Source organism: Rhinoderma darwinii, chromosome 3 (assembly GCF_050947455.1).
Source record: "Rhinoderma darwinii isolate aRhiDar2 chromosome 3, aRhiDar2.hap1, whole genome shotgun sequence".
In the NCBI taxonomy this organism is placed as follows: domain Eukaryota; kingdom Metazoa; phylum Chordata; class Amphibia; order Anura; family Rhinodermatidae; genus Rhinoderma; species Rhinoderma darwinii.
The window spans coordinates 131,802,498-131,816,595 of NC_134689.1; the positions used below are offsets into that span (position 1 = coordinate 131,802,498).

At 39.4% G+C, this 14,098-nt stretch overlaps 1 protein-coding gene across 1 annotated transcript in view; it reads right to left on the bottom strand.

Annotated features, from left to right (window-relative positions):
- CDK17 (cyclin dependent kinase 17) overlaps nt 1-14,098 on the bottom strand; it is a 209,563-nt gene that overhangs the window by 23,632 nt on the left and 171,833 nt on the right. Inside the window, exons 5-8 of the mRNA XM_075856764.1 lie at nt 13,585-13,710; nt 12,959-13,015; nt 11,338-11,452; nt 9,656-9,750 (exon numbers count right to left, since the gene is read on the bottom strand). Coding sequence (XP_075712879.1) covers nt 9,656-9,750; nt 11,338-11,452; nt 12,959-13,015; nt 13,585-13,710 — 393 coding nt within the window. The remainder of the gene's footprint in view (nt 1-9,655; nt 9,751-11,337; nt 11,453-12,958; nt 13,016-13,584; nt 13,711-14,098) is intronic.

The following is a 14,098-nucleotide window of genomic DNA, read 5'->3' on the forward strand; positions in this document are numbered from 1 at the left end:
ACCCGCACGGTGAACACCGTAAAAAATATAATAAAAAACAACGTCAGAATTGCTGTTTTCCCCGCAAAATAAAAAAAGCCCTCAGACAGCTGCGTCGGTCAATAAATAAAAAAGTTATGGCTCTTAAAATATGGCGACACATAAGCAAATCATTTTTTTTTTTTTTTTAAATGCGCTTCCAGCTGAGCAGTTGACGAGGGGGAAGGGGTTAACTGGACACAGGTGGTATAAATTAGTCATCAGACCTCATTTTGAGCTTGCTCTTTCTGAGCTTGGTGGTTTAAGTGGCTTGTGAACTAAGTGGAGTTCTAAAACCGGAGTTGAAAAGAGGAGTTGAAGCCCCAGTAAGTACTCTTCTTTTTCTTTGGCAATTGTTCGCTGTTTTGGTGTAACTTGGATAATGGATAGCAAGATTGGAGGTTTTCTTCAGTGCACAGTTTGTCATATGTATACACGACTGGAGCCGGGGTTCCAGGGTGAATATCTCTGTGGCAGATGTGAGCATGTTGTTCACCTGGAAGCTCGTATTAGAGATCTGGAGGAGCAGAATGCAACACTGAGGAGGATAGACAATTTTGAGCCGAGCTTGCTGCTCACAGAGCATGCAGTTAGTGGGTTAGAACTGGAGGGTGAAGACATGGGTGAGCAGGATCAGGTAAGTAGCTGGGTTAATGTAGTTAGGGGCAGTAGAAAGGGGTCAAAGACAAGGAAGGCCGATCCGGTTTCTGGCATTCCAAGCAAAATTGCCAGGTTGGGTGATGATGCGAGGGTGTCAGTCTCAGAAAAGGCAGCCCTAGTGGATACTGATCTCCCTAACAGCCGGGAGAACAGCCCAGCTAGTAGTCGGCGGGATGGTAATGCAGGCAAGCCAAGACAATTGATAGTTGTAGGGGATTCTATAATCAGGAAGACGGATAGAATAATTTGTCGCCAAGACCGCCTCAACCGAATGGTTTGCTGTCTCCCTGGTGCCAGGGTTCGGCATGTGGTGGAACGGGTGGACAAATTGCTGGGAGGGGCTGGTGATGATCCAGCTGTCGTGGTCCATGTCGGTACCAACGACAGAATAAATGGTAGGTGGAGGAGCCTTAAGAATAATTTTAAAGAACTAGGCTACAAGCTGAAGGGAAGGACCTCCAAGGTTGTATTCTCAGGAATACTGCCTGTGCCATGCGCATCACAGGAAAGACAGCGGGAGCTTAGGGAGTTAAATGCATGGCTGAAGTCTTGGTGTAGAGGAGAAGGATTTGGGTTCCTAGAGCACTGGGCTGACTTTTCATTGGGGTACAAACTGTATTCTGCAGATGATTTGCACCTAAATGGAAGGGGGTCCGCTGTGCTGGGGGAGAGAATTCTAGCTGGGGTGGCGGAGTATTTAAACTAGGGCTGAGGAGGGAGGTCAATGTAGAAAAAAAAGGGGTAGCCAGGTTAGAGAGGGGTCAGACTATATTGGTGGGGGGAGAAACAGAATGTGGGGAGAGGACTAGACAACAAGATAAGGAGATCCTTTCGTTACAAAACATCAGTGTAAATAAAAAGGACCGATTAATGTCAAATCACATTTCTGATAATAAAAGTGAAAAACTGACAGGCAAGTTAAAGTGTATGTTCACAAATGGCAGAAGTCTAGCAAGCAAAATGGGGGAGCTGGAGGCCTTGATACTGGAAGAAAATATAGATATAGTTGGTGTTGCTGAAACATGGCTGGACTCTTCACATGACTGGGCTGTAAATCTACAGGGTTTTACACTTTTTCGGAAAGACAGGACAAATAGGAAAGGTGGTGGTGTATGTCTGTATGTGAGAAGTGATATGAAGGCGAGTGTGAAAGAGACAATAGTGGGTGAATACTGTGAGGAGGTTGAAACCTTGTGGGTGGAACTAGAAAGGGAGGTAAACACTGAAAAAATTACTTTTGGTGTAATCTATAGACCCCCCAATATAACTGAGGAGATGGAAGGTCAGATATATAAACAGATGGAGCGGGCTGCACAGGCGGGTACTGTAGTGATAATGGGAGATTTTAATTTCCGGGATATTAATTGGTGTCATGGTTCGGCTTCAACTGCAAAGGGGAGACATTTCCTCAACCTGTTGCAGGAAAATTTTATGGGCCAGTTTGTGGAAGACCCGACTAGAGGTGAAGCTCTGTTGGATCTGGTCATTTCTAATAATGCAGATCTTGTTGGGAATGTCAATGTTCGTGAAAACCTCGGTAACAGTGATCACAATATAGTTACATTTTACCTATACTGTAAAAAACAAACGCAGGCTGGGAGGGCAAAAACATTTAATTTGAAGAAAGCCAATTTCCCCAGGATGAGGGCTGCAATTCAGGATATAGACTGGGAAGAACTAATGTCAAATAATGGAACAAATGATAAATGGGAGATTTTCAAATCTACTTTGAGTTATTATAGTGCAAAATTTATTCCTACAGGTAATAAGTATAAACGACTCAAATTAAACCCCACATGGCTTACACCTTCTGTGAAAGGGGCAATACATGACAAAAAAAGGGCATTTAAAAAATACAAATCTGAGGGTACAGCTGTAGCCTTTGTAAAATATAAAGAGCTTAATAAAATCTGTAAAAATGTAATAAAATTAGCAAAAATACAAAATGAAAGGCAGGTGGCCAAGGATAGTAAAACAAATCCTAAAAAATTCTTCAAGCATATAAATGCAAAAAAGCCAAGGTCTGAACATGTAGGACCCCTAGATAATGGTAATGGGGAGTTGATCACAGGGGATCAAGAGAAGGCAGAGTTACTAAATGGGTTCTTTAGCTCTGTATATACAACAGAAGAAAGAGCAGCTGATGTAGCCGGTGCCAGTGCTGTTAATATATCAGTTGATATACTGAATTGGATGAATGTAGAGATGGTCCAAGCTAAATTAAATAAAATAAATGTGCACAAGGCTCCGGGACCAGATGGGTTACACCCTAGAATTCTTAAAGAGCTTAGTTCAGTTATTTCTGTCCCCCTTTTCATAATATTCAGAGAATCTCTAGTGACTGGCATAGTGCCAAGGGACTGGCGCAGGGCAAATGTGGTGCCTATTTTCAAAAAGGGCTCTAGGTCTTCCCCGGGTAATTATAGACCAGTAAGCTTAACATCCATCGTGGGGAAAATGTTTGAGGGGCTATTGAGGGACTATATACAGGATTATGTGACAATAAATAGCATTATAAGTGACAGCCAGCACGGTTTTACTAAGGACAGAAGTTGTCAAACTAACCTAATCTGTTTTTATGAAGAGGTGAGCAGAAGTCTAGACAGAGGGGCCGCTGTGGATTTAGTGTTTTTGGACTTTGCAAAGGCATTTGACACTGTCCCCCATAGACGCCTAATGGGTAAATTAAGGACTATAGGTTTAGAAAATATAGTTTGTAATTGGATTGAGAATTGGCTCAAGGACCGTATCCAGAGGGTTGTGGTCAATGATTCCTTCTCTGAATGGTCCCCGGTTATAAGTGGTGTACCCCAGGGTTCAGTGCTGGGACCACTATTATTCAACTTATTTATTAATGATATAGAGGAAGGGATTAATAGCACTATTTCTATTTTTGCAGATGACACCAAGCTATGTAATATAGTTCAGACTATGGAAGATGTTCATGAATTACAGGCAGATTTAAACAAACTAAGTGTTTGGGCGTCCACTTGGCAAATGAAGTTTAATGTAGATAAATGTAAAGTTATGCATCTTGGTACCAACAACCTGCATGCATCATATGTCCTAGGGGGCGCTACACTGGCGGATTCACTTGTTGAGAAGGATCTGGGTGTACTTGTAAATCATAAACTCAATAACAGCATGCAGTGTCAATCAGCTGCTTCAAAGGCCAGCAGGATATTGTCGTGTATTAAAAGAGGCATGGACTCGCGGGACAGGGATGTAATAATGCCACTTTACAAAGCATTAGTGAGGCCTCATCTAGAATATGCAGTTCAGTTCTGGGCTCCAGTTCATAGAAAGGATGCCCTGGAGTTGGAAAAAATACAAAGAAGAGCAACGAAGCTAATAAGGGGCATGGAGAATTTAAGTTATGAGGAAAGATTGAAAGAATTAAACCTATTTAGCCTTGAAAAAAGACGACTAAGGGGGGACATGATTAACTTATATAAATATATTAATGGCACATACAAAAAATATGGTGAAATCCTGTTCCTTGTAAAACCCCCCCAAAAAACAAGGGGGCACTCCCTCCGTCTGGAGAAAAAAAGGTTCAAGCTGCAGAGGCGACAAGGCTTCTTTACAGTGAGAACTGTGAATTTATGGAATAGCCTACCGCAGGAGCTGGTCACAGCAGGGACAGTAGATGGCTTTAAAAAAGGGTTAGATAATTTCCTAGAACAAAAAAATATTAGCTCCTATGTGTAGAAATTTTTCCTTCCCTTTTCCCTTCCCTTGGTTGAACTTGATGGACATGTGTCTTTTTTCAGCCGTACTAACTATGTAACTATGTAACTATGTAAGCTTTTACTGTGTCAAAGTAGGAAAACAAAAAAATCCATATGAATTTGGTATTGCCGAAATCGTAACGACCCGCTGAATAAAGTTATTATGTTATTTATACCACACGGTAAACGGCGTCAAATTAAGACGAAATTTCAGTTTTTTTCCCTCCCAGTACCCCACTTAAAAAGTTAAATCAATAAATTATCTGTACCCCAAAATACAACTTGTCCCGCAAAAGAAAAGTCCTTATACAGCTAAGTCGATGCAAAAATAACAAAGTTATAAATGAGACGATGAAAAAACTTTAAAAAATTGCTCTGTCATTAAGGTTTAAAATACTTTCGATATTAGGGGGTTATGGTAGTTGACTGATTAATATTTACATTAAAAAAATGTATAATTTCCATCCCGTGCATAGCTATGCCTTATACGAGTACATTGTGTAACGTAGGACGTTGCTATAGCGCTGTTAACAAATACTATTTAAGTTTTAAACATATCTCCTTTAGCTTTAGAAGCAGCATCTGTACATGGATGATAATCATCCTAGTACAAACATTTTTTTTAGTAAAAGGCGCAAGAGTTGAATAGCCTAAAATTGGTGGCCGGAGTAACACACATTCTGCCTAACAGGAACGTATTACAGCCTAAGCACCTGAAGTCCATGAAAAATGCATTCAAATCACGCAGGATATCGAATACTGTGCATGTGGGTTCTGAAAATAATAACCGCCTCTGCTCTAGGTCCTGTCATCAAGACCTGAATCTTATTACACCATCCAGACCAGAGCCTAGTAGTTACAGACAGATCTGGACACTACATGCAGTAGAAAGAAAGCCAGAGCCCAACACTTTACTATGATTTAAGCCAGAAAACAGAGAAAATGATAGGGGAAAATTTACGCCAGCTCGTAGCTGGTGTGGTTTTCCCATCCTGGCATACAGACCGCTAAAGATGCAAAAAATTTATTAAGAGGCGTGTGCCTCCTAATAAATTAATCACATTTCACTCCAGCAGGGTTCATTCTTAGACTGGCCTAACTAAACCTTCCTCTCTGACTATACAGGGGTTTTGGAGCTCTGTATGAGAAAAATGTAGCTCCAACCCAGAAGTAATGAAATGCGAAGCCAAAATAATAAAGTGTTCGATAGCTGCGGGTCCCAGAGGTGGGACCCGAATAGATCTGTATAATGAGGCCCCCTGACTACCATCCTACAGCAAGCTACGCCGTTTCTGTAGCTCCCAAGTTCCAAAAACATAATAGCTCGTTTTGCTACGCGGTTTCCATAAATCGCATTCATTTTATAGCGGTTATGGAAAAAGCATAGTTCAGTGAGCTCGGCCGTTTCCGTACTCCCGGCCACCTCGTAACTCAGATATGCCATAAATGTCCGAGATAAGAATACCCTTCTAATGCTTTGTAAAGCTGGCTCATTATCACTGCTCATTGCTACAAATCACATGAGTGAATGGGTTTGTTGGATCACACTACTTTACCAAAACGTTGAGTAAGTGAGATTCAGTGACAATTCAGCTTTCTTCTAGGTAATCACAGTGGATATAATAGTTATCATTAACTACAGTTATCAAGGTTTTGGAGTAAAATGGATAGCTGGCATGTTACAGGAACGCTGTCTTGATGCGATGACTTCTCAATCACCCACAAAAGAGATGCCAAGTAATTTTTTTGCCACTTAACCACAATACTTTGTGTTGAGAACTACTAGAGAAATATACACACACTTCATGTAGGAGGCAACTCACAAACTGTCCTGTAGACTAGTCGGTCCTTAAGATACTTACACATGCTTAGTCTGCTTTACAGTTCTTGTGAGGTTTATCCATACTTTTACGGTACCTGAACACCTACATGCATACACACACGGATATATATATATATATATATATATATATATATATATATATATATATATATATATACACACACACACACACACACACACACACACACACACAGTGTTGGGATGTTTTCAGCATCTCTTCAGATAAAACCTTTAACCCCTTAACGACCAAGGACGAAAATGAATGTCATGGTCGGCTGCTAGTTCCCGCACCATGACGTTCATTTTCGTCCGCATTTCAAACTGTCACTCTGTGTAAACACAGAGTGACAGACCCGCGCTGACAACTGTCCTAGACAGCTGAGACATCAGTCTCGCCGGACAGCGGACCATCGCCGCTGATTTCAGCAGTTAACCCCTTAAGTGCGGCGACGGATTGCCGTCGCCGCATTTAAGTGGTTTGAAGCACATCGGCAGCCCCCACGAAGTGATCGTGGGGGCTACCGATGCTTGTCACGGCAATCGGAGGTCAGATAATGACCTCCGGGTTGCCATGTACGGAAGCCTCGGAGGAACAGCCTCCGGCCGTTCCTCCTCTGCTTCCTGTCAGTGTGACAGTCACGTCACAATGACAGTTAGAGTACATCACACTACGTGTGTAATGTACTCTAGCAGCGATCAAAGCTGCAAGACTAAGTGTCCGCTAGTGGGACAAGAAAAAAAAGTAAAAAAAAGTAATAAAAATGTTTTAAAAAAAGTGTACAAATAAAAGTTATAAGTTCTATAAACACTAAATGCTTTTTTTCCTATAATAAGACTTTTATTATAGAAAAAAAATGAACACGTTAAAAAAGTACACATATTTGGTATCACCGCGTTCGTAACGACCCTAACTATAAAACTGTAATGTTATTTTCCCCGGACGATGAACACCCCAAAAAAAATCAATAAAAAACTACGACAGAATCACAATTTTTTTTGTCACCACCCCTCCCAAAATAGAGAATAAAAAGTGATCAAAAAGTCGCATGTACCCGAAAATAGTACCAATAAAAACTTCTATCCGTCCCGCAAAAAACAAGCCCTTACACAGCTTTTTTGACTAAAAAATTAAAAAATTATGGCCCTCAGAATATGGTGACACAGAAATTTTTTTTTTTATAAATAAGTAATTTTATTGCGCAAACGCTAAAAAAAAGGACCAAACCTATATACATCTGGTATCGCCGTAATCGTACTAACACGCAGAATAAAGTAAAAATGTCACCTATAGCGTCGGTGAGCGCCGCAAAAAGAAAACCTAAAAAACGGTGTCAGAATTCCTGTTTTTTGCTCAGGATTGCAAAAAAATTGAATAAAAAGTGATAAAAAAAAAATCGCATGTACCCCAAAATGTTACCAATGAAAACTACAGATTGTCCCGCAAGAAATAAGCCCTCACACCGCTCTATTGATGGAAAAATAAAAAAGTTATGGCTCTTGGAAAGCGGGGAGTGAAAATCTATAATATGAAAGCAAAAAATGGATCAGTCCTGAAAGGGTTAATTCATTTCTAATAAAAAAACTTTTGACCACATGTGGGGTATTTCCGTACTCGGGAGAAATTGCTTTATAAAAAATTGTTGCTTTTTTCCTCCTTTATCCCTTGTGAAAATGAGAAAATGCAACATTTTAGTAGAAAAAATGTTGATATTAATTTTTGCGCCCTAATTCCAATAAACTCTGCAAAAGACCCGTGGGGTCTAAATGCTCACTATACCCCTAGAAAAATTTCTTGAAGGTTTTTCCAAAATGGGGTAACTTTTCGTGGGTTTCCACGGTTTTGGTCCCTCCAGTGCATTGCAAATGCGACATGGCACCGAAAACCATTCCAGCAAAATCATAAATCCAAATGGCGCTCCTTCCCTTCTGAGCCCAGCTGTGGGTCCAAACAGCAGTTTATTACCACATATGGGGTATTGTCGTAATCGGGAGACATTGCTTTACAAATGTTGGGGTGCATTTTCTTCGTTATTCCTTGTAAATAATAAAAATTTCTATGTTGTTTCAGAAAAAAAGTACATTTTAATTTTTACAGACTAATTCCAATATATTTAGCAAAAAACCTGTGTGGTCAAAATGCTAACTATACCCCTAGATAAATACCTTAAGGGGTCTAGTTTTCGAAATGGGGTCGTTTATGGGGAGTTTCTATCGTTCTGGCAGCTCAAAGCCTCTCCAAATGTAGAGTGGGGCCTAAAACATTTTCAAGCAAAATATGAGTCCTGAAAGCCTCCGGGTGTTCCCTTCCTTTTGGGTCCTGCCGTGTGTCCAGGCAGCGCATTAGGGCCACAATGTTGGTATTTTTGAAAACAGGAGAAACAGGGTGATAGATTTTGTGGTGTGTTTCTTCATTCTCATGGTCGCTTTACAAAGAAATTGGTCTTCAAACTGATACTTTTATGAAAAAAAGTGAAATTATTTTTTTTTTCACCTGCTATGTATTAAATTTAGCAAAAAACTGTGGGGTCAAAATACTTACTATACCCTTAGGTAAATACCTTAAGGGGTCTAGTTTTCTAAATGGAGTCACTTGTGGGGGTTTCCATCACTCTGAGACCTATGAGCCTCTGAAAACCTGGCTTGGTGCAGGAAAACAAAATGTACTTCAAAATTTATAAAATTATTATTCAATTTGTAAGTCCTCTAAATTGCTGAAAATTTATTTTATTTTTTCAAAAGTGCTGCCAAAATAGAGTAAAGAGATAGAAATATATATTTAATTAAAAAAATTGTACAGTATGTGTGTACATATGTGACATATTGCAGTTAAAAATAGGGGAAAATGGTAATTTTTACAAAATTTCTTCCATTTTTCTATTTTTTAATTAATTTCCGCAAATCGTATCAGTCTACTTTTACCACTAAAATAAAGTACAACATGTGACGAAAAAACAATGTCAGAATTACTTGGATATTCAAAACTTTCACAGAGTTATTCTCTGATAAAGTCAGACATACCAGATTTGACAAATCTGGCTTGGTCACTAAGGTACAAACATGCCCGGTCATTAAGGGGTTAAAGGACAAAAAGGAAAAGAGTGCCTCTAAATTTTAGGCACAACAGACTTCTATGAGAATGAAACTGTATCGGTGCCATTTTGTCACTTATAATTTCCTGGCCATGGGGCAGGGGAAGGCTGTGGTGTAGCTATGGAATTAAAGGACAGACCTCCATGAATAGGTGCATAGAAAGAAGTATACCATAGTTGATCTGCAGGATATTTGTATTTCTGAGTAGAAATAATAATTTTTAAGAATAATCCATAAGTGAAAATTATACTATATTTCCAAAGGTAAATGAGGTTCAGTCACAAATACCAGTGGCAACATATTTGATACATACCAGGTATTCAAAGACGAGCGTTAATGATTTTTCCGTATGAATAATATCATGTAAGGTGACAATGTTTGCATGCTTCAGGTCCTTCAATAATGAGACTAGAGGAGGAGAGAAAAAGAAGTTGGTGACCCCCTAATGCATTTTTACACATTAACCAGCATGTCACAATTGATCAATCCAATGACAATTTATAGCTTGAAAAAGTTGCTGCAAGACTTGGATTCATGTTTACATGGTTACAATTACCGTACACATGCAATCACTCAGTACATGAAAAAACATTCTCCAAACCAACAACAGCTATCAGCCATGGTTAGTAAAACACAACGATACCGCATACTATTTTAATTGAGCTGAATCCTAATATAAAAGGAAGTTCCTGTTGTAAAGGTTTTGTTTTTTTTTACACTTTGGTAATTAAGCTCAATTTTAAAAATATAATTTAACCCTCCTTAATCAAATATTAGAATAACATTTTAGAAAGTAACTTGGCCCAATTCATTCTCCTTGTATTGCTTAGTGTGCCTACCCTGGTTTATCTGGGCAGCAATGTTAATATTTGGTCAGGGGTTCCAGATATTTACTCTGCTGAGACTCTGCTTACACTTATATTTATTTTGACAACTATTCTCGTTCTCATGGAAAAATACTGAAGTGGTCACAAATCTACTAGTTATGTCTCATGCACACGACCGTGTGTGCCGGCCGAGTCCAGTTAGTGATCCGAGGAAAGATAGAACATGTCAGCTCTTTCCTTGGATCGGAGACTCTGATCATTTTTCACGGACCCGATTCACCAGCTAAAGTGAATCGGTCCGTGAAGACCATTAGATGCCACTCAAATGCCTTCAAAAACGGCCCTAGTGGCACAACGGTCATGTGCTTGAGGCATAAGGGTACAATCACACGTACCGCTTTCTTGATGAAGCAACAAAAGTGCCGTTTACAAAATTCTGTTGACACTATGTGGCCAAAAACGCATGATCTCCAGGGCAGGCTGTTTATGTATTTTTTTCTCTCGCTTGCTCTGTCCTGGTTTATAGATGTGACATCACAACCCAGTATACCACAGAAGCACTATTGCCTTGCAGCGCTGAGCCTCAAATCCAACCAAGGACAACATCTGCATGGAGTTTGTATGTTCTCCCCGTGCTTGCGTGAGTTTCCACCGGGTACACCAGTTTCCTCCCACACCCCAAAAAACATACGGATATTCAATTTAGATTGTGGACCCCAGTGGGGACAGTAAGTGAGCACCTCTGTACAGAGCTGCGGAATATGTTGGCGCTATACAAGTAAAATAAATAATAAAGTAGTTGTATGAATACGCCCTATAGCTGCTGTTACACATGTAGTTTTTTTCCAGGGTGATAGTAGTGCTTACTAGCATTAGGAAGAGACCTTTATATGCATTAACGGGAATAGATTTGGATTTCCTCATCACTGGCCGATCTGCCTGCTTGGTTCGCAAATATCCCAGGGTGTCCTGCACTACCCACCACAGTTCGGTATGCTCCCTGTCCTGCTAACAATGTCTCTCTTATAGGACATTTGCAAAGTTGACTAGACCATGGAAAAAAAAAATCTTGATGCAAGAGGGTCAATACACTACAATATCTGTTTTTTATATCATCAATGGGATTGGCAGGAATAAAAGTCACAACAAACCGAATGCTTAGCTTTACCTTCTCTAATAGCTGTGCACGGAGCTCCTTCTTCATGTTCCAATCGAATTTCTTTCAGGGCTACAAGGTTTTCAGTTAACTTACTCCTTCCTTTAAATACTGTGGCATAAGTACCCTAGAAAAAAAAAAGAAGAGTTCTCTTAAAGTGTTTACATAGATAATGCACCCAAGGAGAAGTCTTCACTTTGGACTAGTATGGAAATGACCAGCTGCTGCAGTTATCACAGTCTATTATGGAGCACTGATAAACCTCTCCAATTTACATATGGATCGTCTTTTCAAGTGTGAATGGATCATCCTTCTAGGACTTTCATTTCCCTGTACAGTCAACAGGAAGACGACACAAGTAGAGAATGGAGTGACTATTCTGTACTTTCTAATATGCTTTCTGGTCCTCACTATATTTAAGATCTCTGTTTGCAGTCAGCGATTGGGAACATTGGAAGCTGTGAAATATATTGGTGCTATATGAATAAAGTCAAGCTGGAAAATCACTGTGAAAATAAGCAATGGTGATGCTGAGCAGCAAAAAAGACCGTTTATATGTAATCCACTCAAACAGATCCACGACACTCCATCTTCAATAGCTTTATTCTTTATTCAGAAGTAATCCAGCACAAATAAAAGAGTAGAGTGCGTGCACCCTTGCTTTTGGTACGCTATGCCTCTTAATGGTGCTGGATTACTGCTAAATAAAAAATAAAGCTATAGATTGGTGGTCTATATAAAATCAAGGTGGTCATTTACAGCGAATACTTCTTAGGCTTCGTTCACATCTGCGTCAGGGTTCCGTCAGACCTTTCTGTTAGGGGAACCCATGAACGGAAACCGTAGCTTTCCGTTTGCATTACCTTTTCGGCTGAATCAATAGCGCAGTCGACTACGCTATTAATTCCTCGGAAAAAAAATAAATAAAAATAAAAAAATCGGAAACCTTATGGAACAGAGGCAAACAGAAACCATTTGAAACGGAAGCATTACCATTGAAATCAATGGTAATGCAAGCGGAAAGTAATGGTTTCCGTTCATGTGTTCCCATGACAGAGAGGTCTGACGAAACCCCGACGTAGATGTGAACGAAGCCTTACCGGAGTTTGTTGCAATATATCCGGACTAGGTATCTGTTGCTGCCGATGTAGAAAATAATCTTTTTACTGTTCTGGTACTTTGTTACAATGTATAAGTGTCGATAAAACGCATAAGTCTGAAGAGCAGACCATTCAGCTCGCCAGATATATTTTAGCATATCCTCAGCGATGAGAAGTATTCGTTCTGCACAGGCTTTCAGCCTACGAATCCCGACAGAGATATTGAAAACAGCGAGGAATTAAAACACCAAAGTATATCCGAGAAAGTTTTAGGAATTTTAATAAAGCGTTCGGTACGGAAAATCCCTATAATTTTTTTTAAGAAATAAACCCTAATACACATGCAGAGGCATGGCCATGAGATTACAGTAAATAATTGTTAGTTTTTCACCAAATAGCTGTATAGAGGAAGAAAAGAGTAGAAATGTGCTTTACCCAGACAAACAGAAGGTTAAAAGCCGCTTGATAAAAGTAGTTTGCTCATAAATTGTGTATCACAAATCAAGTTATCCAATTAAAAATTATTTACAAACCTCTCCAAGCTTTTCCAACTTGACGTACGTTTCCATCTTCCCAAACCCAATTTCTGACTGCGATGAAGGGAAAAAGGTTATATGAGAATCGTAATTACAATCCTTCAAGAACCAAGTGACTTTCATACATTGCTACACGTCTGCATCCAAAAAAGGATCTGAATTTAGGGTCAATATTTTTTGTTTTGTTTTTTTCTTCATTTAGTTCAAAATTAGGATAGTGAAAGTCAATACTGGATTGACCGGTATAGCCTACAAGGAATATACTTAAGTGGCAAACACTTAGGGGGAATAGATCAATTTAACGCTAGTTTAAGTATGAATAACCTTTAAGCTGGGTTCTCATGTCGTGGTCAAAATGTGATCTTTGCCACGGGCCACAGCAAGACCACACCATTTTGCAGCAATTTTCACAAAAATGTGGACAAAAACACACATTTTCACTGAAGTGAGAAGCCAGCCTTACTGGATTCCTACTATATCTAATAAGGCAATTGAGCTCCATTCAACCCGAGTACTGTATAGGGTATTTACGTAGAAGCCGTTTACAATTAAGGTTTGCCCATATTTACAATAAAAAAAACAGTACTATTTATCCACAGTTCAGTCATGTGTTGTCAAATTACCAGTGATGCTCTTCGTGATCGTCTGCTCATTGGTTGATCAAATGGTGGGCTACTGATCTGAAGTTTCTCTAAATATCCATCAGGTATCCTGATGTCAGCTGGAAGTGAGAGGCGCTTGTTTAAGTCCTAACAGAAGGGGGGGGAAAAAAATGATGTTAATTTTAAAATGTATACAGGGGCATATGCCATAATCTAGAAAATTATTGCAAATCTGTACATCTTTGTGCACTTTAAACATTTCTAAGTATATATAATGTATATTATAGCAACATTCTATAAATTAATGTTATCTCTATGGTTAGAGGGATTATAGAATTCAACACATTAAACCATCTATAGCCACCAATGTAGTACAAATGAAAAGGCTTAGATGGGAAATAAGTGATAATGAGGGTCCTCGCCCAGGGAGGCAGAAAAGGTAGGCAAGAGTAGTATTTGAAAGTATCTTGCACGTAAAGCATTGGCAATGGAGATGATCACTATTATTCTATGATAAAGGGGAATATTAGAAAAT